This window comes from Grus americana, chromosome 24, assembly GCF_028858705.1.
Source record: "Grus americana isolate bGruAme1 chromosome 24, bGruAme1.mat, whole genome shotgun sequence".
Taxonomy (NCBI): Eukaryota; Metazoa; Chordata; class Aves; order Gruiformes; family Gruidae; genus Grus; species Grus americana.
Genome location: NC_072875.1, coordinates 98,165 through 125,720, shown reverse-complemented (window position 1 = coordinate 125,720; position 27,556 = coordinate 98,165). Strand labels below are relative to the sequence as shown.

The 27,556-nt window shown below is 46.5% G+C and overlaps 1 protein-coding gene and 1 long non-coding RNA gene across 5 annotated transcripts; one reads left to right on the top strand and one right to left on the bottom strand.

Moving 5' to 3' along the window:
* On the bottom strand, nucleotides 1-3,493 carry LOC129196114 (uncharacterized). Of its 2 annotated transcripts, none has more exons than XR_008574070.1 (3): nucleotides 3,148-3,493; nucleotides 2,815-2,988; nucleotides 1-137 (listed from the first exon to the last, which is right to left on the bottom strand). It is a non-coding gene; the product is annotated as an uncharacterized LOC129196114 (long non-coding RNA). The 2 variants fall into 2 exon arrangements; XR_008574069.1 differs by having other exon boundaries at nucleotides 3,286-3,488.
* Nucleotides 3,472-27,404, top strand: TBCEL (tubulin folding cofactor E like). Of its 3 annotated transcripts, XM_054803052.1 has the most exons (9): nucleotides 3,472-3,536; nucleotides 7,210-7,359; nucleotides 9,596-9,735; nucleotides 12,906-13,087; nucleotides 14,141-14,397; nucleotides 17,174-17,300; nucleotides 17,740-17,856; nucleotides 22,960-23,291; nucleotides 25,721-27,404. In XM_054803052.1, the coding sequence occupies exons 2-8, from the start codon at nucleotides 7,227-7,229 to the stop codon at nucleotides 23,276-23,278; spliced, it is 1,275 nt and encodes a 424-aa protein (XP_054659027.1). In that variant the 5' UTR covers nucleotides 3,472-3,536; nucleotides 7,210-7,226; the 3' UTR covers nucleotides 23,279-23,291; nucleotides 25,721-27,404. The 3 variants fall into 3 exon arrangements, with proteins under 3 accessions (XP_054659027.1, XP_054659025.1, XP_054659026.1); XM_054803050.1 differs by lacking the exon at nucleotides 25,721-27,404 and having other exon boundaries at nucleotides 3,473-3,536; nucleotides 22,960-25,641; XM_054803051.1 differs by lacking the exons at nucleotides 3,472-3,536; nucleotides 25,721-27,404 and adding an exon at nucleotides 5,740-6,476 and having other exon boundaries at nucleotides 22,960-25,641.
* Nucleotides 27,405-27,556: the final 152 nt, after the last annotated feature.

Below are 27,556 nucleotides of genomic sequence, written 5' to 3'. Positions count from 1 at the left end.
GGCCAAAAAATGTTTAAATTAAGTGAAAGGAAGAGAGATTTGTGAGAAAATTGAAGTCTCTTTGAGGAATTGAAGAATAATCTTCAAGGATGAAGAAAGTTGCGGTTGCCAAACCCATAAGCGAAAGGATCAAAAAGCTACAGAAAAGAAGTAGAAAACTGCGTGTGTTTCAAATCCTCTCCCCAACCTCCCCCAAAACCTCTGGTGATTTAAATATAGAGAAAATTATTCTGGTAAGTAGCAGAGTCTACTAGATGGTCCTTCCCCTCCTGCTGCCATTATCTCTGTGTGCAACCCAGGGAAATTCCATGATCTCGGTGGGTCCGTGTCCCCATGTGTGACAGTGATGCTGCTTCCCTGGGCACAGCAAGATCTGTTGAATGTTATTAGTGTGGGTTGGGAATTAAATGGCTTTAGGTACCCCACTCCAACTAGAATGAGGTCTGCTTTATTATCATTATTATTATTATCATCATCATTATTATTATTATTAACATAGTGAGTAATTAACTGATTTTTCACAGACTGTGTTTGATTCTCCATCTCAGGTAATTTCTCAAGAGGGTAGATTTAGAAAGAAGGGAGATTTAGATTAGATATGAGGAAGAAATTCTTCCCTGTGAGGGTGGAGAGGCCCTAGCACAGGTTGCCCAGAGAAGCTGTGGCTGCCCCTGGCTCCCTGGCAGTGTTCAAGGCCAGGTTGGATGGGGCTTTGGGCAACCTGGGCTAGTGGAGGGTGTCCCTGCCCATGGCAGGGAGTTGGGACTAGATGGGCTTTGAGGTCCCTTCCAGCCCAAAACAGTCTATGATTCTATGATATATGCATTTTTTTTTTTCTGTTTTGCCTGAAAGATCTGCTCCAGATCAGATGGGAGTGAAATTAGGGGAGTCTGTGGCTTGCATTCTGGACATTCAGTGGTTTCCTTCTGGCCTCTGTATGTTCAAACCCATGAACCTGCTCCGACCCTGGTAAGTGCCCCCCCTTGACAGTGGGTGACATTTATTTGTGGTGCATTAGAAGTGTGAGTAATGAGTTAAGGATTATGACTTGAATTTTTTCAGATATTGAGGATGTTTTTCTCGCGGAGGTTGATCAGATCCAGCTCTAAAAGTAAGTCAATAATGAACTTGGATTTGGGTTGCTCTGCCACCTAAGATGGACGTGCCTCTTACACAGCACTTGTTCTGTGTGCGTGAACTAACTCCAGAATGGATGACTACTGCCGGTGTCCCCTGCGCAACCAGACAGGGAGGCAGCAAATCAAGAGGTGACTCAGGTTCCCATGGCCTGTTTAATCCTGGGGGAGGTGGCGGTGGGAAAGAGGGGAGCCTGCCAGGGAGGGGTCACCCAGGAGGGCCAAGGCTAGTAAAAGCTTTGGCAAGTGGGTACTTGTCTGCCAGGGAGGAGTAGATCGAGACCCATCAAACTTATTTCACTTGAACAATGACAGGCACAGATGATAAGCGCATTCAATCAGTGCTAGCTTGGGCTGAATTCAAACCAGCCCCTAGAGGTGAAAGACTATAGTGTGTTAACAATTCCCTGACTTGTCCCGTCTCCGTTGAAATGGTCTTTTAATGTAGGCCAGGGGATACACCGGTCACTTTCTCACACTTGCAGCACTGACCCAGTGGAGGTTGTTAACACGGATATCTGGTATATCCAGTTAATCTGTAACTATAGAAAGCAGCAACTGAAATGTATTTCAACTCAAAATGTGGCCTGCTGGTGCCGGTTACCAGCTAAAGTATGCTCTGTCTGCCTTCTAGCAACTAAATAGCACAGGTAAGCTCTGCAAAAAACATGAGGATTGTTAGTAAAAGAGTGTAGCCTCTGAATGCAATGGAGTTCTTTATCTCGCTGAAACAGATACGAGAAGTAGAGGGGGAAGGAAAACCAAATGGAGACAAAGCTCTCTCTGGAATGTATTAAAAGAATGAAATAAGCCATTCAGAGCATGCGGGTAGATGTTGGTTTTTTTTTTTTTACGGAGCATTAGCAAGGCAATGTTCATCTGTGTTGGCCCACACAGGAACAAAATAAAACCAATACTGTGTCAATAGGGTAATAAGAAAATACACCAAAGTGTTTTTCTCCCTGTTAAAGGGAAATCGGGCCCATGAAAGCCATGCATACATTTCAGTGCTGACAGCTTGGGCTGCCGGTGCTCTGCTGTGAGGAGTTCAGGGATGACAGGGTGACACACAGCAGAATTACAAGGAGACAGCGTGTGTAATTTGGACCATGCCACCTGAAAACCCTGAACCCTCTCGCATAGCGGCAATGGTAGAATTTGCCCCAGGATGAACAGCAGTGATGTGAGTCTTTCATAATCCTGCATCAGACAAGGTTGAGAAGTCAGTCAGTCTTTCTCTACCAGTGTCTTGAAGATACGTACCCAGTGTTTTATTTAAAAAGCTGCTGTGTCAACCAAGTCCCAACACCGAGCGACAGAGTAGCTGAGTTTTAGGAGCTGTAGCAACAACAGTAGTTGTCCGTCTCCTGACTGTAAATCTGTGGGTGCAAACCTATGCCCTCAGTCCAAAGTGGGGTAGGAAATAGATGGCAGAGCAGGACTTAAACCAGTCTCTCACCCCCCCATGCTGATGCTGAACACTTTTTCTTGTCCTCTACCTGGGTAGCACCCACAATGGTACCATTGTATTTTGCTGCCTCAGTGGAGCGTGCATAAATAGGGGTGTGTAAGTAACAGGATAAAGTTGTCCCGATGATGTTACAGGCTGGGGAGAGCGTTTAGATGCGCTGTGGCTATTCAGCCATGACTAATGCAGCTCTCCTCCAAATTTCCCTACCTGTGGCAGAAAGGGGAGGCTGTGTTTCACGCAGTTTCTGATTCTTATCGTGTAATCCCGGCAAGGACAGAGATGGGGAACCAGGCAGACACGTTGCTAGGCAGATTTGTCCACCACGGCCTTATGCCCTGCATCATTGATCATCCTTTCTTCTGAGGTCGTGACCAGCCACCACTGAGCGAATAAACAAGAGAGAAACAGGCAAACTGGTAAAGAACAGCGGGCACTGCCAGCAAAGGGGCGCAGCTGCCGCACACGTTGAGGCAGGGCGTGCGCCACTGGCAGTACACGTCGAGAACACGCAACATTTGCCGATTTACAATTTTGATGTACCGTTGTGCAGCCAGGGCTTCCCCTTGCGTGGGTACCGGGGAGGGGACGGCAGGTTCCTGGGGTGCTGGGCCGGCCCGGGAGTGACACCTGCCCCATCGGAGCCCCCAGGGCGTGACCCCGGGGCTGGGGGGATCTTACCGTCATCTGTCTCTCTCCTTGTCTGACGTCACTGATGAGGTCAGGTGACATCAGAGGACGTTACCCCGCGGAGTGAGGAGGGCGCGGCACATGCCGGCTCGCGGGAAGACCAGGCCGCCGGGGGCGGCGTCGTCTCCATGGGAACCGAGACACCGGCCAGGGCCCCGTCACGTGATCGGAGCAGATCACGTGATAGTCGGCTGCCGCGGAGCTGCTTCCGGGTCAATGCGGGACGCGGCCGCCGGGCCTGGGTGAGCGGGGCCGGGGGCGGGCGGGGCCGCGGCTGTCACCGGCTGTCACCAGCTGTCACCAGCCTGCTGCGCGGCGGGATTGGTGGTCGCGGCGTGGTGCCGGAGCGGGGGAGGCCGCTGTCACTCGGGGGCGACCCGGGGTCCGTCCGTCCGGGCCGTGTGGGGGGGAGCCAGGGACAGTTTAACGTTTGTGCTCGGGGCGGCCGGGCCGGCGGAGGCTGCACCGTTCCGGGAAGGCCTCTGGGGGCTGGGGGACCCCGACCTGTCGTACAGGCAGCGACCGGCAGACGGGCTCCCCGCCGACTTCTGCGGCGGCGTTGTCTTTCCCAGCAGCCCCTGAGGGCACCGCCGGTTCGGCAGCAGCATGGTGTGGGAGCCCCGGCCCGAAGCGCGTTAAAGTGACACGCCTGGCGCGTCTCCTGCGGGTTCCCATCTCCCTGCCACAGCCCTAGCCATCAGTATTGACCGCTCCCGGGAGCGTGGTGCTGCGATGGGTGACCGCATGGTTACGTTAGCTTTGATGAAGTCCCTGACGGCATTCCGCATGCTCTGGTAGCTTGCCCTGGTGGCTCAGGGGGCCACTCTGTCTACCCTGATAATATTCATTCATCTGTCTCTCCAGATCACTTCAAAAATAATTTCCCTGAGTTGCGTCTTAGAAGGATGTTCCGACTTCTTTTAGATGTTTGTTCTGTTGCATCCATTCTTTACGCTTTCTCATGTATACAAACGCGTCAAAATGTGTTTGGTGTGTGACTGGTTAGGACCTGCTCAGAGGCCGTTTGAGTGGCACTGGAATTCATTAGAATGTCATTAATGTTTTAATTCTCTGGAATGGTCCCTTATTCTCCTTGTAGGCTTATAGCACTGAGATAGAAATATTTTTCATGTCATTTCTAGTGTTCTCCTTTCACTTCACTCATGAGCTGCAGCAGCCTGCTGGGTTTCCCTTGGATCTCAAGTCAGGGTTATGCTCTTCTCTGCAGACGCTTGGCATGTTGTATGTCACTGGGGCCATGGCCTTCCAGCAGGGTGTTTAAATATAGACAGCAAAGACTGCTCGTTGACGTTTGAAATAAATTCTTCCCTGTGAGGATGGTGAGGCACTGGAACAGGTTGCCCAGAGAAGTTGGAGATGTCCCATCCCTGGAAGTGTTCAAGGCCAGGTTGGATGGGGCTTTGGGCAACCTGGGCTAGTGGAGGGTGTCCCTGCCCATGGCAGGGGGATTGGAATTAGATGGGCTTTAAGGTCCCTTCCAACCCAAACCATTCTATGATGTTTCTATGATTCTATGACATCTTTCAAAGACTGAATACATCTTTTGCAATCTATGCTGTCATTTAGAAAACTCAAAGTTATTTTAGGTTATGAATTGTTCCTCATGCCATCAGTAGGAAAACACTCAGAAATGTGCACCTTGCAAATCATCCTGTCCTGCCCTTGTACAGACAACATTCACTTGAAATGTGTCACGCTTTCTTTGCATATTCTGTTAGTCCTGGCTCTCAAGCAATTGTAGTGATTCAGAGAAGCCACGTGCATGACAGATGATTATAGCGAATGTGAAATGTGACGAGAAGGGAAGTGGGAAAGGTGACTGCCCACCCCCTGACGTTTTTGTCATCTGGTAATGGTACTGGCTTGCAAAAGTAAAGCTTGAGAAAGAAAACGTTTGTGCTTTAAAGCTGATGAATGTGAACGTCATTAGGGTTTTGTCTTGGTTCTGGATTGCTGTCGTACTGCAGCTGAAAATTTTGTCTCTAGTGTGATGTTAAGATGATTTTCTCATGTAGAATTTCCAGCTGATGTTTGCTCAGTGGATGAAGAGGAACGGAGTTGATAGAAAAGCAACGTGAAGGACGGAAAGCTTTATTCACGGGGGAGTTCCAAAATTTCCTTTCTGATAGAGATGTTTTAGCTAGTCTGTTTGCAAAGAAGTAAAGTAGAGCTTGTTACAGGTGATTCGTAGAAAAGGCAACCTGAACCTTAGTTAAATCACTTTTGTTCAGGATTTTATATCTATCCTTGCTTATAATAAATCTAAAGGAAAGTTTATGGCAGCAGGCAGAAACTTTAATTTGGCATTGGTTAGCAACATCACTTTCAATACACGTGTGGCGCCAGCATGAACTCAAAAGTATGAATTTCCACCAGGAGTCCTGGAGGTGCAGGTTTATATGCAGAATGTACGTATCTACATTTTGGTGGTATACTAGATTTGCTAGTATACTAGAAAGGTACGTGTGCAGTACTTGGTGAAAATGCTGCTCTGTGACTTATTGTATGCTGTAGGAAATCGACAGTTGATTACTGCAAGTTTGTGCTTTGTGTTGTTAGAACAGGCAGATGTGGATCTCTCCTCTATGTCTGTGACAGGTAGCAGGCCCTGTTTTGGAGTAGAAGACCTCTGTGAAATGTGGGAAGCATAGTTCCCGTTCTTTGTGAGTGCATCAAGCTCAATGCCTTTATTATCCAGGAAACCATGAAATACCAAGTTCAGAGTACGTGCTGAAAAGCAGGACGGATAAGCTTAGTTTCACCTAGGGTACAGCAGAATGCCGACTATCGTGGTTTCATTGTGCCAAGTATACTTACAGCTGACGCTCAATATCTTTCTAGGCAGGTCAGCAGCCCATGATGTGGCGAGTCCTTTTTCCTGTGCTGTTCTGTGACATGCGTAGATATGAAGGGCATGTTTATTTTCCAGACGCATTAAACAGCTGCAAAATTGAATTGGCAAAACTTGCTTTTTGGACTGGCCAAATGATGTGCTCATATATGTTCAAGAGTGTTTCGTGACACAGCAGTTGTGTTCTAATTAGAAGCCCAGGTTTGCAAGCAGAACGTAAGAACTGTAGTTCTTTGCAGATGTCAGACGAGAAATGATGCTGCTCTTGAGGCCAAAGCTTGCTTTGAATGAGCCACTGCTGTCAGTGAAGGTGAGAGCCCTGAGAATATCCTGAGTGAGCTTACTATCAAACTTGAGTATTTCCATGACACCCTGTGGGCCGACTGTATGAAGTTTTGCTAGCAGAGGATGATGAGCTCTGGGCTGTTTACAGCATTGGCCAGATTTAAAAAAACAAACAAACAAACAAACCGTAACTCGTGTTGTATAGTGTTTCTTAGTGTTTCTTTATAAGCAGTTAGGGAGATGTAGGTCCTTTTTCTTTCCCCCCCCCTTTTTTTTTTCCCCCATCTAAAAAGCTAATATTGACTGAAAATCCTGAGCTAGAGAAAAGGGAAGTTCCCGAATGAAAGCATCTGTTTGAGCAATCTCTTAATCTCTCGCTCTTAAACAACTCTTTGTTCTTTCTCCTCCTTGCTGCCCTGGAAATGTGTTTGAATCTATGTATTTGAATCTGAATATATCACAGTCACCTTCTGCAGCCTGGGCTGTATTGGGAAGTGTCCTGGAAGAGCAAGGGGGTTTTGGACTTGGCCTGTAATGATTGAAAGCGTGTTTGTGTAGCTTGGGCCCTCCTTTTGGCTTAGGTTTCTTTTCAGGTAATGTTTTACTGTAATCTTGAATTTGAAATATGACCGGTTAGACTGATCGGCAGTTCAGAAGTACAACCCATGACCTGGCCAGTCACTTTTTGTCCTGTGTTCCCAAGAACTGCTACTGGAGGTGATTGTTCATATGCTCTGGTTTTTTTCTGTGTTAACTAGAAGTCCAAGAAGGGAGCATGGACCAGCCCAGCGGAAGGAGTTTCATGCAAGTTCTTTGTGAAAAATACAGCCCCGAGAACTTCCCATATCGTCGTGGACCTGGTATGGGGGTGCATGTCCCAGCCACTCCGCAGGGTTCACCTATGAAAGGTAGGGTTCTGGTCTTTCTGAGCATCTGTGGGGTTTCTGGGTGAGGTCAATTTCTTGGCTGTTCTTGCTTATGTTGAAAGAAGAATTGCCCTGAATTGACTAGAAAAAGAAACATTACGATGTATTGTAATGTATTTTTTACTGAAGAGCTGAGAGATCGGAATCTTTTGTTAGATTAGTTAGAGCTAGTGACTGAACCAGTTGCAAAAAAAAAACCAAGTAAGTTTCCCTATCCCTATTATTGCCAGCAAAACAGAATCAGAATCCTGTCAATGAAAGATGGAAATAAGGCCTTGTGCAGTGCTGAGTTTTGAGGGTTCAGCAGTCCCTGGAGCTTATTTTCTTCAGACTAGTCATACTAACTATTTTATGAGTGGCTGCAACAACCTGTATGTTGGCAGAGATGGCTTAACAAATACACAACACTTGATTTATATTTGAGGTTGGTCTGCATGCTAGTGGTGTCACACGGTGCCATCAGCTTGCATCGATGCCTGCAGATACAGAATGAGTCCAGTGTACACAGGAGGTGACCATATTTCAAGCCAAGGAATGAGTCGTTGGATCTCCAGCTAGGCTTCTTTTGTGACAAGTGACTCGAATTTGTAGTTTACTTTGGCTCTCTTCTCAAGGCATCAAATGCTCTCTGACCGTGCTTATGCTGACCTAGTCAGAAATCCCCTCTCTCCTTTGCTTCTGACGTTACTGCCTTGAGGGAGTTTCAGACAGATGTGTGTCTGAAGCGCTGTGCTGCTTGTGTATGTCCTTGAGCCTCCTAGGCTGTGAAATCTGTGTCGCTATTTCCTGCTCTTTGAACTGGATCCGTTTGACACGCTTTAGTCTTCTCTCATGCTCTGATGTTAGCCTTTGGTTCTTGGTTTGTACAGATGAGTGTGAGATTCACATTTATCTCACCAGAACTGCCCCTTCTTTGTGTAACCTCTTGCCCATCTTGATCTGTAAGAGCAGTTTAAATTTCCGCCAGCTCCAGAGGGGAAAATAAGCATGGAAGTCAGCTGGATGAAGTTTGCAGTAACTGAGTTTGACAGAGGAGAAAAAAGGACCCAAGTTCAGCTGAGGATAAAACAGATGGCGTGTCACTCAAAATTAACATGAACAGAAAATTTGCTTGATGGAATATTCAGTCAATGCCCTCTCTCCTGTGTGCGAGCACCCACTTACCTGAGCTGTTTGGATGCTGAAAAGAGGTCGGCGAGACTTCAAATGTGACTGAGATATGACTTACAAGTACATCATGACTAATTCCCAAAGTATGATGTTGTCCTTTAAAGAAGCTGAACGCTAATGAGCCAGGAAACTTGAAAACTCAGATCACTCCAGATAATTTTCTGCTGCTAGAATCCCTTTCTAGTCATGTAGCTGTCAAGTAAAAAGGAGAGAGAAAAAGGGCCACCTTTTTAGGAAAAACTTGTTGTTAAGTTTTAACAGATTTTGATACTCTACAGAGGTGGGAGAGCTGTATTGTACGTGAAAGCGTAAGACTGATGGCTTGCCTTGCCTAAATGTGGATTTCTTGTGTTGAAATGGTTTCCTGTTACAAATCCACAGCTTTTAACTTTGTCATGTTTTGGCCTTAGTAAATCAGGCTGTGATTGAGATCCAAGTCCTTGTCTGTAAACTAGCTGCGAGAACATTTACCTGCATGAGAAGGAACTAGAGCAAAACTGAAGCAGAAACATAAAAGGCAGAGTAGAGACCCAAGTTTTTCCAGGATGGGAGACTGTTAAACTTTCTGCATTGTTGAAACGTTTAAGTACATCCTTGGTGTTAGTAACCCCGAGTGGGTTAAGTACAGTAGGATAAGGCAGTGAGACTCTGTGCAACTAACAGTCCACCTAGTCCCGTATCCTATCTGCGGTAGCAGATGCTTGGGGAAGAGCGTAAGTTCTGGCAAGAACTGATATGAGACCTACTATAAACTACAAAGGACTGGCCCGTCCCCACTGCGGTGTGGACAGAAATGCGTGTAGTAACTGAAGATCACCAATACTGAGTGGTACTTCATGTTTAGACACGAGAAGAATTCTTGATTGATGTCAGTCACTTGTCATAAAATCCATGCTATCCTGAGATCCTTAAATACGTGTAAATTGTAGAATTACTGGTAGATCTTTTCTTTTGCTGAATGTCATGTTTGTTTGTGCTTGTTTTTACCTTCTGTAACTAAGCAAGGCAATGCTGACCAGAGGGCACCTTTTCTTTTTCCCTGCTTCAGATCGCCTCAACCTTCCGAGCGTGCTAGTACTGAACAGCTGTGGCATAACCTGTGCAGGGGATGAGAATGAAATCGCCGCCTTCTGTGCTCATGTGTCTGAGCTAGATCTTTCTGACAATAAACTGGAAGACTGGCATGAGGTAAAATGGTTACATGTGCATCTTTCTGAATAACTTTGATGGCTATTACTATGACTGCAAATGCATCGCAGGTTCTAAGAGTACTTCGCTCATTTAAAGGAGAGAGATTTCCATTTTTTGTGGCTTCTTTCTCATCTTTGAAGCTGATGCTTATTTTCTTTGACAACAACTGAGCAATAAACGTGATGAATTTAATCCATTTGGGCACTTCACACCATTTACCTCATGACTTACGATCTTGGCCTGTGGGTGACAAATACATACTTTCTTTTTCTGGTGCAAAGCACCGAAACTGGCATTTCTAATGTCAAGAGGTTAACGAGCAATGCAGGTTTTAATAAAGTAAGAATCGAGGAGGTCCAAGTAATGGGAGTTGATTCCCAGCATTGCCACCGATTCTGTGGTGCTGGGCAAGGTATTCATTCTCTCTCCGCTTTTGTTTCCCTATCTGCAAAACAGGCTTAATAATATTTACCTCAAAGGATATTTCTGAGGCCTCATTAATTAATGCAAAATGCTATTATAAAATCCTCTAAAGTGCTTGGATGAAATATGCTAGGTAAATGCAATGTAATACGAGTAAAACAATTGCAATCTGTTCGAGTGTTGTTAACAGTTTCTCACTGGCTTACGTTCTGCTTTTATGTTAGTGTTTATTGTTGGAAATACATGGACAACAACAGGATGTGCAACATAAAAATTATCGTGTGTTTCTGTTGCATTGAACTCCTATGTCTTTAAACAGGTAGTAAACGCAGTGTTTGCAGAAATATCCCAGCTCTGGCACAGAGGTCGCAAAGGCAGAAGTGGGATAGGTTTCTCTGTTCTTGTTGTTTCCTTGTTAGCCTAGAAGGTATTAGCTCAGCAGGTGGGAGAGAGGTCTTAGGCTTGTCTGTTGAGATTAGAGCTAGGGAAGATGTTTTTGTATTAAGGGCGTATCTGCTAAGAACTGGGATGGTGTCTCCTGACTTGTTTTATTCTGGCCCCAAAAGGCCCCCTCCCACAGTAATGAGGTGCTGCCTCTCCGTTCCCTAATATCACACTGCCTGTTCTGCTCTCAGTGGAGCTGACCTCGGGTCTGGTAAGCAGCTAGGCGAGCCGCACGCACGCTTGTCACTCGCAAGCTGCGTGCCTTGCACCCTGCTATTTGTTCAGTCTGTTTAGGTTACCCTGGACGGCACAATTTGCCGGCTTCTGCACGAGCTGCAGTAAAGCAGGAAATGGAAGGTTTTTTTGTGCACTTTGGCCTCTTCCTCCAAGACAGGATTAAGTTTTCATAGCCCATCCACAACAGATACGTGTTTACCCGATGTTTGAAAACTGCCCATGATGGGGATTCCAGATCCCTGGGTAGGCTGTTCCCGTGCTTAGCTAATAGCCTCATAGGCCAAACTATGTAACTTACGTCTCCCGTACTACAATTTGAGCCAGTTGCTCCCTGCCCTGTTCTCAGCAGGCATGAAGGAACATTCATTGCTGTGCCTTATAGGGCAGCCTTTTATACCTATGAAGAAGCTTTTGTGTCTCCTTTTCCTATTTTAGTATAATACTGAAAAAATCCAGTTCTTCCAGTTGTTCATTGTAGGCCATTTTTTCTAAATCCTGTGTTGTTTTTGTTGCTCTGATGTCATTCCGGTTTGTCTACTTCATCCCTAAGGCATAGTGCCCAAAACGTGACATCACCTAAGACAAGGTGCGAAGCGAGGCAGACTAATTACCTCCAGCGTCACGTATGCAACACTTGAATTCAACCTCCACATGAGACAATTGCCCTTTGCTGGGAACTGGGTCCTGTTATTGACCTGTGTGTGTCATGGTCTGCCCCATCTCCTCCCATCCAATCAGTTTGTGGAGTGGAGCTCTCTAGCCATGTGTTCTCTGACTTGTAATTATTTTCCAGATTTTTCCCTGAACATTAGTACATAGAATATCCTTGAACTGAACTTCTATTTTATGGGTTTCAGATGGCTGTGCTTTAGCCTCTAGTCTTGTACCGCAATGTGATGGCAGCCTTTCCCACCTTAGTATCACCCGCAGTTTAAGAAAATGCACATCGTTCAATTACTCTGGTCATTGAAAACATAACGAGTAGTATTCTGCTAGAACACTCCTTCGGTATGTCTGCTAGCTTTGTATTGAACTCTTAACTTTCAGTGCTGTCCCGGGCACTGTAAATCCCCGGTTTGCCTATGTGACTGGTGTGCAGATGGCGTCAGAAGCTGTTGGTCCCTTATACTACTTCCCACTGCATCAGTTAATCAGCTGAAGAGGAAAATTAGATTGATGTGATGTGTTCTTTACGAATTGATGCTGCATGGCTGTTCTGTTCACTTAATCATTAATAGATGACTACAAATTTGATCAACTAAATAAGCTGTTCCCGTATCTTTCTGTGTATTAGCAGTATCTAGGTCAGCACCTACCCCCATCACACGATCTGTTATGTATCCTGCTCTCCAGAGCTGTACAGTCACTGTCTCTGGCTTTTCTTTCTCTTTCTTGATCTTTCTCCCTTACCTCTCTGCTACTTTTCCCTCAGGTGCACATCTATATGCACAAAAAGAGAAAGTTATCCCAATCAGTGTTACCTGAACATTTGGATTGATTGTAAGAGAGCTGGTGTTTTCAGAGTAATGGCATTGAATAAGAAATTCATTGTTTATGTACAATGAGCTTCTATCTGTCTTTTACGTTGGGCAAAATGGTGAGGTCTGTGGCTAGTGGGGAGCAGTGGAAAGCTGAGCAAGTGGTCAGAGCGTTGGCCATAAACTCGAGAGATGCGCCCATTGCCTCCCTGCTAAAAGAAGAGTATGGCGTCCTAGCTCCTGTAACGTGCTGCTGCTTAAGTTTGGTGTTGAGGTGGATTTTAGGACCTCTCCTAAGAGACTGACTTTGTCTTATCAAGCTGCTCAGAGAATGTAATTAAATGAACTGTTGAGGTGAATGAGCAATTAACTAATCAATCTAGATCAGTGAATAGCTGGAGTATGAATTACAGATAGTTATCCAGAAGCCTTATTTTTTTCCCCCCATGTCATTTCTTTGGCTTGTGGTGATTCCGAAGGGTCCCCTTTTAGGAGATGGGATATTATTGCATGAGGTCCAATTACTGCCTGATATGCATTTCTTTCTTTCTCTTTTTTTTTTTTTTTTTTTCCCTTCCCACTTAGGTCAGTAAAATTGTGTCCAACGTTCCTCACTTGGAGTTTCTAAACTTGAGTTCCAACCCTCTCAGTTTGTCCGTTTTAGAGAGAAGGTGTGCTGGGTCTTTCGCTGGTGTTCGCAAACTTGTGCTCAACAACAGCAAAGCTTCCTGGGAAACAGTCCACACAATCCTGCAGGAATTACCAGAGTAAGCATGGGGAGTTGGGTCTAGAAAGGGGTGCTTGCTGCACACAGACTGAGGCTGGCTTATCAAATCACATGGCAAGGGATGAGAGGGGTGTGAGGATGCAAACATGATCAGTAGAGAAAAAGGGAATTTTTTTTATTTGAGAGCTCGAGAACTGGCCAGGTGAATGCTTTACATTGTCTTAAAAGCTGAACTCTTGTGGCGCGGCAAAGCCCGGGGCTGCCTGTCCAAATCTAAATACCAGAGATGGATAATCACCCTGACACTGTAGGAGGTGACACGCTTTCCTCTGAGTCACTGCAGAATGAATGGTGCAGTGCATACCTGTACTAATAGCTTTTGAATGGGATGTAAGTCTGAGGGTCTGGCCACTTGTCAAGTAATATTTCATCGTGCTTTTCTGTGCAAAAGTGTTGATTTCTGTGGCTTGGCCATGGTCCACCTTGGCAGTGGCGTTCTGCTTCCACAAATGTCCTCAACTGGCTTCATTTTGATAACAGATTCCTCTTTGTATGTCTTTGTAAGTGGAGATGACGACAGCAGTATATCCTGCGTGGCCAATGTACGCTTCCCTGGGATTAGGAGAGCTAGTTTAGTTGTCTGAAAACTTGGTTCTTTCTTTAATGGGAATCTTTGGCAGAGCCAGTGATGTGGGGGAAAAAAGCGTCATCTGTGTTGTATAAAAACACCTTTCTAAATAAGTGGTGTGCACTGAGAGCAGGTACCAATCACCGCTGGGTTGGTGGCTTGTTGGGCACAAATGTGGAACACCACCCCGAGCAATCTGTTACGCAATTAATACTGGAAGGCTAGAGGGAACACTTAGAGGCAGTTTTCAACTGTGGAGGAAGTTTACGGATGGGAGCAGAGACGTAGTCAAAACACTCCATTTGGATTGCTCGGAAGGTCTTCTCTACACCAAGGTTTCAAATCACATAAGAGCTGTTACAGAAAGTCACGTTAAAATTGCATATGCATGTCCCTGTGCCCGGGAGGGTAGTTATTTCTCAAGGTATGTTGAGATGTTGATATGATCTTTCTTCCCCTGTGCAGCTTGGAGGAGCTTTTCCTGTGCCTTAACGACTATGAAACAGTGTCTTGTTCTCCAGTTTGCTGTCAGTCTCTCAAATTACTCCATATAACTGACAATAATCTTCAAGACTGGACTGAAATTCGAAAATTAGGAATTATGTTTCCATCACTGGACACACTTATTCTGGCTAACAACAACCTCACGACCATCGAAGAGTCAGAAGATTCCCTAGCAAGGCTGTTCCCCAACCTGCGGTCCATCAATTTGCACAAGTCAGGTGAGAGCTTGGAAGCAGTATGCTTTTTGTGCTCAGCATAAGTGACAGCGGTTGATCAAGTCTCTCCTCCTGAGCAGGTGAAAAACACACTTGCTTTGTGCTCTTTGAGACCTTGCCCTTGGGATGGTTGCTTCTTAGGTCTGTGTTAACAGTAAGTAGCCGGCAGTCAGCATTGCTTCCTGCAAAGTATGAGAGGGGACAGGTGAAGGCGGAAGCGCTGAGCAAGCACCTAAACCTTTGGGATAGTTCTGTGGCTGTAGCAGAGATGAAAATGCCCAGTGACCTTTGTCCCAGTCTATCCTGCCTTCTCGGCAGAATCAAAAAGCTGTTGATAAATGTAGTCCCGACAGACCTATCATGTTGAAGTCTGGTTTCCTAATGGTGCTAATGCAGGGCGACGCAGGCAGATGTACTGAAGTGCACTGACTGGAAGAACGTAGCATTAGGAGAGGAAAACAGGCAAGAAATCAACTTACCCATCTCTGTGGGCTTTACCTGCTGCTTTTGGTAGTTAGTCGTTATCTAAAAGATGAGTCAGAGTAGCGTGGACCGTCAGTTATTCAAAATGAGTTGGCAAAGGTTTTTTACATTAGTAGTTTCCCTCTGTTTCCTGTCCCTGCCTCAGGGGCTTCTCGATGGAGAAGGATAAATAAATGTCTGGCAGTGGAGGGGATGAAAGAATCCCACTTGCCTTTTATTCCCTGTTTTATCTTGAGTAAAATGAGTGTATGTGTAGGTATGTGACATGTAAGGGCTGAGCTTTCACCAGCAAAAGCTGTCTGTCATCTGTGCTCGGTTATTAGAAGCTCACCATAAGTTATGCTCGAGGCTGCTTTTATACTTCAGCCCCAGAGAATTTCCAGCCAACGCTCCAGAAAGAGAATAAGCATTTGGCATATCGGGAAGGGCACCCCACGCTCGGAGAGAGGGAGCTGCAGGGCAGCTTGTGAGGTCTGTGACGTGTTTGTGAGATGACAGGTACTCCAGAAGTTCTTCTGCAGGAGTACTTAATGCATCACCATCTTTTGTTCTTTACAGCTTTATATGCTGTGCAAGCGATAGTGAAGTGTTAGCCAAGGTACAAGGTACTTTATTAACATGCTCTGCAATGTAAGCATCAAGGAATCCCTATAATAAAAGCTTAAAGCTAACTAGAGGAAGGAAAGCCTGTTAAGCTGGATTTGAAAGCACTGTCTCACTGAGGAGTAAGTGCTCCTGTGGTAAGCAGTTTTGCAATTTTGATGGCAGGTATTTAAGAACTCTGGATTCTGTATTGCATTTTGATGTTTTGGGACCTGAAAGTCAAATAGAAATCCCAAGGAGCCTGTTGAACTTTTTTTTTCCCTTTTAGAGAAGGGAAGCTGTTGCACTCCAAAATTCTGTCACGTGAAGACGCCAAACTGGTGCCTCTTTTTGCAGGCTCTTTTAGCTTAGTGGAGATCAAGGATGAGCTAAAGATAATGTCTTTTAGTGAAGTTGTAGCGCAGCGGGGTCACGAGGGGATGAACAGATTTTCCTGCCGAGGTGGACGCCATGGCTAACGGCGGTTTCTCCTTCAGAGGTGGTTGTCTCTGCACTACCTTTCTCCCAGCTACGAGAGCTTTTTGGCCCATTCAGAGCAGCATGATTCAGAGAGATACTGGGCACCCTGTGGTGACGTTGCGCCTCAGAGATCGGGTGGAAGATTTCTCCTCCTGTCACAAACTTCTCAATTTGTCTGTAAACGTGGCTGACAGCGATAGCCAGAGGATGGCTTAAGGCATAGGTGACCTTGGCAGAGGTGCTTTGAGCACTATGGGGAAAGGAAACTCTCTCTGCCTGCCTCGCACACGGTGCCGCGATACTTATAGGAGTTTTGTTTCTGCTCTGAAAAGAGCCCCTTCTTCTGAGTTGTGGTTGTGACACAGGGTTTGGGCTTGAACTTGGCATTTCCTGACAGGCTTAGCTCAAATGAGACCCCTGGTTTTGTTTGAAATGATAATTTTTCTGGCTTTTCACATTTTCTGTACTGTGTGGATGAAGCTATTGATGTTGTTTGGAGAAACCAGTTTTCTAACTCATGTTGCCAGTGTAAGATTCTGGAACAGTCATTGGAAAAGCACTTGCAGTAAGTGTTTCTGCAGTGGCAACAAAGGGAAGCAAAGATGAGTAGTGTTGATCTCACAACATAATCAGGGTTGTACTGTTGCTCGATCCCCAGCTTTTTTATTTTACCCTCTCTGCTTGCCTTGTTATCCCAAATGTCAGGTCTTGAGGGGACTGAAATTGAGTTAAAGTCTTTTTCATTAAATGGCTGGATGGCTTCTGGGACTGTTTTACCGTTGGGTCGTGAGTGGAAATGGGACTGAAGGTGGTCGTGTATGCGAGGTAAAGCCATTTGATGGCTATTTAGGGACACCGAGAATGACAGAAGTCGTGACGACTGTAATACTACTTAAGGCAGCATCCCTTTATAGATACAGCCATCATAACTGATGCTAGTCAGTCCTTGGCAGTGAGGCCAAAGACTGAATGGTCCATAAAAAACTAAGCTCCCTAATCAGCCATGGAGATCATCCTTCTAGACTTACAAAACAGCATGAGAGAATTTAAACTACTCTGTCTTGTAAGCAAATGAAGGAGATTTTTTGCAGTGCATCATGAACAAAAAGCCAACTTCTCAAAGAAACAACAGCTGACGCGCGCCTGTCATGTATGTTCTTTGGTTGTGTCTGATTATCTTGGATACACGATGTATTATCTGTGTTTGTTTAAGCAAGTCTTTTCTTCTGAGCAGGTCTGCATTGCTGGGAAGACATTGACAAGTTAAATTCTTTTCCTAAGCTCGAGGAAGTGAAATTGCTAGGAATCCCTTTGCTGCAGTCCTACACCACTGAGGAACGCAGGAAGCTGCTAATAGCCAGGTCTGTTGCTTGTTTATGCAGAAGCATTACATAGCAATGAATGGCTGGGAGCGGGTAATTGGAGGAAGAGGCTGTTAGGAGATGGAGTTTTGTATGAATTCACTGCTCAGAAAGATTTGAGCTTTTTTTTGTTGTGTGGGAAAGTGGGAGTAGTGGAAATGTTAAGTCTAACTTCTGTACTTTTCAGATAATTTTTTGAGTCTCATACGTGCCTGTGCGTGCGATACATATATGTGGCACAATGAAAACGCTTAGTTTTGAATGTGCTTGGAGAAACTGCGTGGAACTTGCCCCCTCTTTTGAGATGACTGAGGCGTAAGCTACCTGGCAGGATTCTCCTGGTGCTAACGTCGTGGCACGTAGCTTTTGATGGTGACTGTCTTCTTGGTCACCCTCTCTGGGTTTCTCGCTGACTGTATTTCTTGGTGTCTGCATGCAGGTTGCCATCTATCGTCAAGCTCAACGGAAGCATCGTTGCCGATGGGGAGCGAGAGGACTCGGAGCGATTTTTCATCCGATATTACATGGAGTTCCCAGAGGAAGAAGTCCCATTCAGGTATGAATTCTCTGTCGTGGAATGGAGAGCAGGGCAGAAGGGCAGCGAGGCAAAAGGAAAGGTGACTGAACAGATGATGTTACATGGCATGGGAAATCCAGGCTAGCCGTTCCATGAAAAAAACATCCCTCGCCTTCCTCAATCTGTTTTAGTTAATGTCGTTATACGAGAGTGTTGTCTGATGACTTGTAGAATCGCTTCTGAGTCAAATTTGGTCTTAAAGTGTCCGCGTCAAGTGCCATTAAACAACATGACTGTTCAGTTTATGATCTTCATTGCTTCCTGACCTCCCTGATGGCTAGCTTCATAATCCACCTGTGTTTGGGAGTCCCCAAAAGCCAGTACAGATCGTGCTCTGTGGTGCCAGGCTGGGGCATCTAATTCTCTTGACCATCTGGTGTGTGGAATGTGACTGGCGAAGGGAAGCTGTCCCCTCACTTCCAGGCCAGCAAATCACCAGTCTGATGGTTTTCCTTTGCCAAAAAAGTATGCCCAATGATCTGTTAATCTTGGTAAACTAATGAACTTTGACAGATGCTGTTCAGTCGGTATCTTCTCTGTGCCAGCATCTACTCACTGCTTCTTAATGGGCTGAGGAAGGATCATGGAGCATCAAGCCACTGCATTTACATGCCTTTTGCCCTAAAACCCTCGTGCGCTTTTCAGACAACGAAGCTTCATAGCCCTTTCTTTACAGAAAGGGGGTAGGACAAGAGTATGTGTGTGTGTGTCCCCGTGTCCAGGGGGGACAGGCAGAGGCAGGGACAAACTGAGGTAGAGAAGGTTAAAGGTATGACCTGCTATAGATGACAAAGGTGTGAATAGAATCTGGTCGGTATTTACATCGGCTGGTCAGTGTTTCCCCCAGCTTAACTCTTAGGTAAAATGTCTCTTGTTTTTTCGAAAGCACTGTGTATGTGACCTGCCAATACAGTAAGGGCATGGGAAGGCTGGAATGGAGAATGAGGGCATGGCGTTTTGTATGAATACTAATAGGTCCAGCGATTATAGTATTTGTTAAAGGTGTACTGGGGTCAGTTCAGAGGCGAAGGGTACTAATGCAGTCAGGGAGACAAGACAGCTGGTGATCCCTCTTGTGCCTTTTTCTGAGGACAAGTCCTGGCTTGTAATTTTAGAAGCCCTTGAAGCGGAAAAATTGAAAGAAATATTGGAAGGGAGAGCAGCAGAGGCGGAGAATGCAGAGGAGGGGAAGGGGAGATGGGGACTATGAGCTCGTGATGCTGCTCCCCAAATGGATTATTTTCCATAACATTTTATTTCTAAGAAAACTGTTTCATGTGTCTCTGTTTGTGGCTCCAGAGGGGGAGAATAGCAGGGCAGCTGAGCCCAACAGCTGCAACGGCATCCTGCCCTTTGGCGAACAGGGCTTGGGCTGACCAGGAAGACCAGCTGGGAGAAGGCAAGGCAGGCCCTCGTGCTGAAAGTGGTGTATTTGGTTGCAGACTAGGAGGGGTGGGAACTAAGGTGCGAGTAGCCCTTTGATCCTGGTGGAACAGGTGTGCTGCCCTGAGCTCAGGAGGAAGGGTTTACGCACGAGAGGGAAGGTAAATAAATAGCTGGCAGTAGGTCTTTTCCTGCTGGACTTGTGCCTCTGGGTATTGTGGTGACAGGTGCCTTGCATGTCCAGGACTCCTATATTGTCGAGGAGGACACAGTGGGGTACAGCTGTAGACATGCATGATGCTGCTGTCAGGACGTGGACTTTGGGAACACGCTGTGGGCACCCATGTAGTTACACAGTACCACACACAACTGGGGTTGGTTTCCAGGTGGGATATCATTTAAGAAATCACTAATAACTCAGCCATCCAAAAAAGCTGGGCTGATCTTGACTAACATGCTAGCTTTAGGCTATTTTGGTAAGATACAGGAGAATTACCTCCCCTTCGGATTTCTCACTGTTTAAACAGCGTCACTGCCCTTTTCGTGGTCAATGGGCTCTTTGTCTGAATCCCTTCATCTGTGCAAGTGTTTCTAAGAGACTTGTGCAGCCACTGAAGAGGGCTGTTCTGTTCTGGAGGAGTTGTGTGCTGCTCCAGACTATTTTCTAACGAGGCTGCAGATGGCTGAGAGCATCCGTAGTGCCGAGGGCTGGGTTTCAGTTCCTGGACCTGTACACAACAGCCCTTGTAGGAGGGGAAACCTGGCATTCTTTGCAGAGGGATTTTGTGTGTGTGTTGCTTAAGCTTCCTCCTCTTTGTTCCCAAATCTGGTGCGGTCTCTCTGAAGGTTGTTTGTAATTAGAATCTAATCAGAACACACACATGTTGTTGCTGGGGGTATGGCATCTGCATTGCAGTGCTGCCACAAGCAGAGGAAGAAGACACACCTGGGCACGGAAAACTTAACAATGTAAGCAGCCCCCCTCAAGACTGTCGAGGTGCGAGATGCAATAAGCAAACAGCACGCTCTCTCACGGCAATCCCCCCTGCTTGCATTGCATGTCTTCACGGGCTGCAGCTCAAAGGGATGGGAAAGGGAGGGAAACGGACAGAATGATTTCTCTCTCTGGATGTCATGGGTTAGAAAGGAGCGCCGAGCATACAATCCAATATTGGCTGTCTTCTTGAGTGACGTCTTTGTGTCTGTGGGTTTTTAATGAGTCTTCTGCTTGTCTGGTCCACTGTTTATCTGCAGAGTATCACAGGCGCTTTTAGCCAGGCCCGGTTCTTCAGCATCCTCTGCTCTGGCAGCCAGTGTCTGCCAGGGCTGCAAGGGGTGATTATAAAAGTCTCCAGGGTGCCTATTATCGGGGTACAAAAGAACCATATGAGCAGCGTGCCTTTGTCCTTACTGATTTGAGGGAAGCCAGTCATTCAGGCTCCTAACTTTCTTTGCAGGCTGCAGCTAGCGTACAAGGAGCGGGCTGCGCAGCTTGTTCTGCCTTTCCTCTACATGAGAAAATTTAAGACAACATTGCCTGACCCTCCGCATATTCACAGCATGGGTTTGGGTAATCTTAGCCCACTCGTGGTACTTCTCTCTCTCAGCTTGCTTGAAATTTGTCCCCCTCTTTATGCTCTTCCCACCATCAGCCCTGTTCATTGCAGTTCCCCTTAGCGCATGAATTGTGGCAGTACTTCTGGTCAGCACGGGAGAAATTGTTGCTGGTCTGCAGCAGAAACTGTGCCACAAAAGAAATCCTCCCCATTGGCGACATGCTGGCTAGCGCTCGCTCTTACTGTGGGCGGTAGCCCGGTGGGTAAAATATGGGGAGCGCGTTGTCTCCTCTCAGTACTAATGGCTTTTCCGAATAAATAGGCCTGATCCTATCATCCAGGTGCCTGCGAGACCAGGGCACCGGCCTGCCTTTGGACACTCTGCCCTGGTGAAGGCTCATTTTGTCCATGAGACTGGGGAAATCCTAGTGCATTGTGGCCCTTACCTCATTTCCCGGCAGACAGAGGGTCTGCTGTTCTCCAGGAACATTCCTGCCTTCAGCAGGACTCCCTGGGGTCACCCAGCCTGCCAGGTCCCATCATCTCTCGACAGGGGCCGTGACACAGCACCGATCGCATTCAGCTCAGGCTCGGATCGGGAACAAAAAGAGCTTTCTGTACAGCGCATAGCGGAGGGCCTCTGAAATGTTACCTTTTCTCGGCAGCTCTCAGCCTTTGTCATTTCAATCACATTGTGTTTTGTCTTGCCATTTCACCTCTTTCCCAGCCAGGCAGGGGAGATGCAGCCTTGCCCGATCGGAGCGATACCCGCTGAAGGCGGCGGGAGGGTGAGACGGGCTTTCCATTGCAGGGGACGACTCCCCGGGATGGGCCTTGTGGAGGACAGTCAGAGAACTTGGCTCCAAGGAGAAAGTAGCGTGGTGGTGGAGTGTGTGGCTCTGCTAGTAAAATTCCCATGTCATTTTAGAGTAGGTGTGAGGGATCAGTTGGAAGAAGTCCCCCATTTGTTGTCAACTTCCAAACCGTGCGGCAGCTCACCTTGATCCAGTAATCGTGATGATCCCGTGCTCGGTGGAGTGTAACATCTGGGACCTAGATGGCCTCTTGGAAAACAGCAGGAATGTCTGAAAATCAGTCAGGCTGTGAAGCCACAGATACTGGGAATCTAGCCTGAGGGCTGTGTCCTTTGTGTGAGCAGTAGCTTGGTTCTGGCACTTTTTAGTGAAGTGTTTTCTCTGGAGCAGGAGGCGTAGAGTCTTGTGAGTGTAGTGTCCTCTTTTTCTTCCAAATCCCACTGCAGCCACAGCTGGGGCTTCTGAAATTGTGGGAGCCCAGTAGAGAGCTTCGTTCAGGAAGCTGTTTTGAGACCAGTCAACTCGTACATCTCAGGTCGGGGATAATTTCACCTTCCTCATCTAGATATCTCCTCCCTAAGTGGATGCTCACTCGGGTTCATGTCGGTGCCACGGTGCAGCTTGGGGACTGTGAGACAAGGTGACCGGAGTAGATGGGCTTTCTGGGTTTTATTTTCTCCTTTTCAGCATCTTGCCTGAGAAACACTGTGTGCTCTGTGAAGTGTCACGCTGGCAGGAGAGAAAACAGGACTCACACCATCCAGATTTATTCCTAATGGTCATCAGACTTGAATCAGGGTGAATGTTGTCTCAGGAACATTCAGCTCCCCAAAGTGTGAGAGATTTGGTGGCAAATGGAGAAGAAAGCTGGGGTTTTCCTTTAGTCGGTGTGGAGAGAGGCATGTGCTTATAGGCTTTGAACGCTAGCTCGGCAATATTCTTTACTCGCGAGAGCCTCATCCATCCTTCCCACCTTGAGGGAAGTGCCGGTTAAACTGTGAGATGTTTCGGAAGAGCCATATGCCAGCTAGTCACTGACATGGAGGAGGAGGACAGCTCATTGCTGTCTGCATTCTGGTTTTAGATCTCGTCAAAGAGTTCTGGGCTTCAGATGAATCGCCCCTTGGAATCTGTGCTTACCCTCTTGTCATCCGGTCACTGTACTTTCTGTGCAGATGTTCGTTTGTACTTTGCAACCTAGTAGCATCCTTGGATGTTTGCAGCTAAAGTGGGGTAGTATCATAATGTAAGACAGAAATGGATTTGTGAAACATGCGTTGGCCGTACGAGCAACTGTACTGTAACTCTGGAGTTGTTTAATTTTTCAGGTATCACGAACTGGTCACAAAGTACGGGAAGCTGGAGCCCTTGGCAGTCGTGGATCTTCGGCCACAGAGCAGCGTGAAGGTGGAGGTTCACTTCCAGGATAAGGTGGAAGAGATGTCGATCCGTCTCGATCAGACTGTGGCAGAATTGAAGAAGCACTTAAAAACTGTAGTGCAGTTGTCAACAAGCAACATGCTGCTCTTCTACTTGGACCAGGAAGCTCCTTTTGGTCCCGAGGAGATGAAATACAGCTCGCGAGCACTGCATTCTTACGGCATTCGGGATGGAGATAAAATTTATGTGGAACCCAGAATGAAATAGCCTTTTTGACCTTGTGAGTGCACGCACGTGCACACACCTGCCCCACACACCCACACACATGCATTAAGGAGTTTTTGCAAGGTTTTTATTTCAGTCGGTTGGTTGAGGTTTGGTTGCGTTTCTGTAGCAGGTAATTTCTTAGCCCGGAGGAAGTGCCCTGATCTGAGAACCATGCCCGCCATCCACTGCAGGTGACCTCGAGGTGACAGTTGACTTCGGTGCATGTGTTTCAGTGTGTGCAATACCTTGATGTTTTCTTCGACGCTCCGGTATACTCGTGATTTGGCATGAATGGTCAGTTGTTCAAGCTAAAGAATGCTAGGGTCCGTAAGGGAGAGGATAGTTCGGTGCAGAACTTGAACTTTTTTTTCTTTTTCTAAATTTTTGGGGATTTGGCTCCACCAGAGCGCCCTTTGGCCTAGCTATCTGACTGTGGCTCGAGCCTGCTGAAGTATTTTTTTGCAGCTGGGTGTTGTCTCAACCTCTTGTTGCACTCGAGTTCACTGGAAAGATCTAAAACAGTATTCTGCTTGATTCAGAGCTCAGGTACTTAGTGCATCCACTTAACTCCACTGGTTTAGTTTGTATGAGTGCACGAAATGGGGGAAAGAAAGAGACCTTAGTAGAAGGAAACAGTTTATTTTCAAAACGCACGCTCTATATCCATGCTGTCCTATGCTGATTTTTGGCGGGGGGGGAGGTAAAAAAGATTTGCTTTCTGTAGCCATTGCACACCATGTCTGCAGCCTGTAGTGCTGGCAGCCTGGAGGCAAAGGGACCCTTGCCATGTGCGTTGCAAAGGGAATTTTGGAAGGCGGTGGATGGGCGTTGCGTTGGAAGGGCTTTTAGAGCAACAGGTTGAAAAGGGGTTGAAGAGCAGATTCCCCACATTGGCCGTGATTCATCCCCACGGTGCTGAAGAGATCCTCCAGTATGCGCTTAGCCAGGTACCAGTTTGTACTGAAAGTGGAATGGCTAAAATTGCTCTCCTGAGAGAGAGTAAGAGTAAAGTTGAGGTTTGTGTTTGTTGCTGTTGCACCAGAAATGAAACCTAGCACTTTCCTTGGGGGCCCCTGGCTGCGGGGTCCCTGCTTAGGGTCCTAACTAGGAGAATGTGTTGGCTCGGATCGGTTTCTAGAAGATGAGTAACAAAGCAACTAGACTCGCGTTTATTGTAAAGCAGGTTTTCACTATCTATATTGGCTTCCCCACACACGCACCTCATAGGCATTGCGTGCTGCTGCTTAAATTAGCCCCCGTTTTCTACTGCAGAGCAGATTCCCTTTCTTGTGCGATGAAACCCTCCTTCCTTTATATCTCCTGTTTTGCTTTCCTGTGTCCTTCCTTGTTCCTCTGTCCCCCTGACAAGTTGAAGACTTTTCAGATTACCTAGTTATAAGCAGCTGCATAAAAGTTTTTGAAGCTGTGCAGTGAGGGCTCTAGTTACACATGAACTTCTGACCTTAATTTTGAAATGCTCCCTTATCCCCACGTGCACTTTCTTTCCCATGATGCTTTTGTCCACATCACCGAGCTCCTTTTATATTCTTGGAGTTGTGTATTTCTCTTCATATTTTACCTAGATTGTGGGGTGGGGTAGGATGGGGAGGGGATAAAGTATTATCTCGTAGTCTTCAGGTTCAGGATGTGGGGACTGTTCGGAGGGGAGTAGTTCTGCATCCAGAGTAATGATTAAAAATGGGAGGATTTAAGACAAGATAATAATTTGTGCCTCATCCCCCTGCCAAAAACATCAATCTCCTGGCCCCGTTGAGATGAGCAATAGGAAACGGAGCAAGACTCACTGTAGGGAGCATAGAGGCCGCAGCACGTAGCTGCGGAGCCGTGGTACCCGTAAAACAAAAGAGCGGGGAGATGGCAGCAGTGTAACATAAGATGACGCTTTTATAAGCTAGAGCTTTACTGAAGATGTATTTTCCATTTGGGCAGAGAAAGGCATTTGCTGCCTTATAGCAGAACTCTTAAGCCAACATTTCTGTATGATATATACATACATACGCATAGGAAAAGTTGTGTTTAATAAGATATTTTGTTATAAAACAAAGTTTTATGAAGATATGGTTGTTTAATATTAGAAGCCTATTTCTCCCCTTGACGTCCTGTTTCAGTAGGTTATCCCTCAGTCGCTGCGATGTCAGAGGTAAGCGACTGACGGGGATGCAAAAATATCTCTGACCTAATTCTATAGAGCAGTAATTGCCTATGTAGGTATATTTATGGCATTGTAACTGGTATTAATGAGATGCTGTAACTATTGACCAACTTCCTCAGCACAATTAAATGTCTCTGTTTCAGAGAAGGAAATAAACAAAGACCATTAAAGAATTGAATGGGATGTTAAAGAAGACCCAAGTATGTGCTTTTAAGTTTGTTCGCCCACAAAAGGTTAGCCTGTCCGCTAAATCACGCTTTTATTTACAGCAGACCTGGTGGGAATGGGAAGATGGAAAAAGAGAACATCTGCTGGCATACGAGGTCGACAAGCGCCATGATGTAGCTGCCGGAGATTTGGTGCTAACACCCAAACCGGCTCCCGTGGTCTTTTTGGGTCAGCAAAAGTCTCGGTATGAATATCACCGCCTTGCCACTTCGTCGGGGGAAGGTTGTTTCTGGACTGTGCTCTCAAGCCATTCATCTGCGCAGCTAGCAGCGCACTCGTGGGGTGGAAACCAAAAATCCTGGTTGGCTTCCCAAGGAGAAAGAGTCACGTCCAAAACTCAGGGACAGTTTATGCGTCTAGATGATTGACTTTGAAAAGTAGGGCCAAATGGCGCGCAACCGATGTGGCAAAATATCCCAAGTTGGCTCGCTTTCCTTTTGTAATTCCTTTTCAAAAAAGGTCTTGTACCTGTGCCACGTTACTGCTTAACAGGGGACTGTGTCTTGGGGAGAGAGAGGAGGGCTCTGAGCGAGAGAGTGGGTTTGGGGCTGACGGTGAGTGCCGAGAATTTGGGAGGGTCCTGAGACGGCGGGAGGTTTGATTTAAATCGATGCGGTGTCACGAGGGGCTGTGTCCCGCTGTTGTCAGCATATACCCGCCCACTGTAGCAAAAGGTCCCTGGTTCTGTTGCATTCCTTTGAGAAAACAAAATAGATTTGCAAGCTTCTCTAGCTTTTGCGTCCTTCTATCCGAGGGCTACTTTTGTCTAGAACTATTCTGTTGTTCATGCTAGTTCATGCATAAAAGTCTGCTGCAGGCAGTGGGAAAAGCACCTGGTTCGGAAGGAATTAGGTGACAGCTATATACCAAAGTGTCGCACGGCTCCGTGTGTTGAGATTAGATGCTGTGCCGTTGTGTTTTTGGATACGTTCCTATTGAATATCCATGTTTTGACCAGACGTTTCAGGCGGATCGCCTAACCGGCGATGTTATGAATATGCATGGCGTGGCGACTGTCCTCTGCTCCCTCGACGGGATTTGTCACCCCCTCTATCGGGAGCTGCATACTTCCTGGTGGCAGATGATCCGGCGCGGCCCGCGGTGGCTTGGAGGAGCTGTGCCTAATGGTGATCGTTGCTTCTGGGCAGAGGCTCTCGGTTTGCCCTCACCTACTCGGGCCTGTAATCGAAAGGCGGCGACGTGGCGGCTCTGTCTCTGTCGGTTGCCGGTTTTGCTTGTAAATGAGATTCTGTAGGTTCTGTTCGTGTGCGGATTTGAAAATGCAAACGAGGTGCTGAAAGCAGCCCGGAGCCTAAAATATGTATTCCTGGCAGCTGTGCCTCCCTCATTTGAATGTGGCGCTTCGGTAGGTGTTAGAGAGACGCCTTCCCCAGAGCAACGTTAGAGGGGCTTTAGCCATCTCAGGCCTTTGCCTCTGTGATTGCTTTTCTGCAGTTACTGGAAACTTCAAATATAATTTAAACATGAAGGTCTATTCTTGCTCCCTATTAATGATGCATCCATATGTAATTTTAAAGAAAAAGGAAGAACAGTAAGTCCATCTTGGGTTTTTTTTTTTATTCTGGTTTCTCTCACGGGGAATATACTTCCCGCTCCCACAACTTGCCTTTGGTTTGCTCGCAGACTTAGCAGTGGAATTCAGGCCAAATAGGTAATTGGTTTGAATGAGTTTAATAAATTTATGTAAGTTTTTACACAAGAAAAGTGTCCTGAGTTTTGCACTTTTGTGTTCCCTGAAGTAAAATGCTTCCCTCCATCTCATCTGCACGTTTACCACACACCTTCAGGAGGGTGAAAGCTGCCGAGATCTTTTGTTGTGCCGTTTGTGCTGGCTGTCTGCCCGGTGAGCTCGGGCA

Excerpts from the sequence above, each read along its gene's own strand:
- TBCEL (XM_054803052.1), top strand. The coding sequence starts at position 7,227 with ATGGACCAGCCCAGCGGAAGGAGTTTCATGCAAGTTCTTTGTGAAAAA. Across the intron at positions 7,360-9,595 it reads GCAGGGTTCACCTATGAAAG|ATCGCCTCAACCTTCCGAGC; the intron begins GTAGGGTTCTGG and ends TCCCTGCTTCAG. Across the intron at positions 13,088-14,140 it reads ATCCTGCAGGAATTACCAGA|CTTGGAGGAGCTTTTCCTGT; the intron begins GTAAGCATGGGG and ends TCCCCTGTGCAG.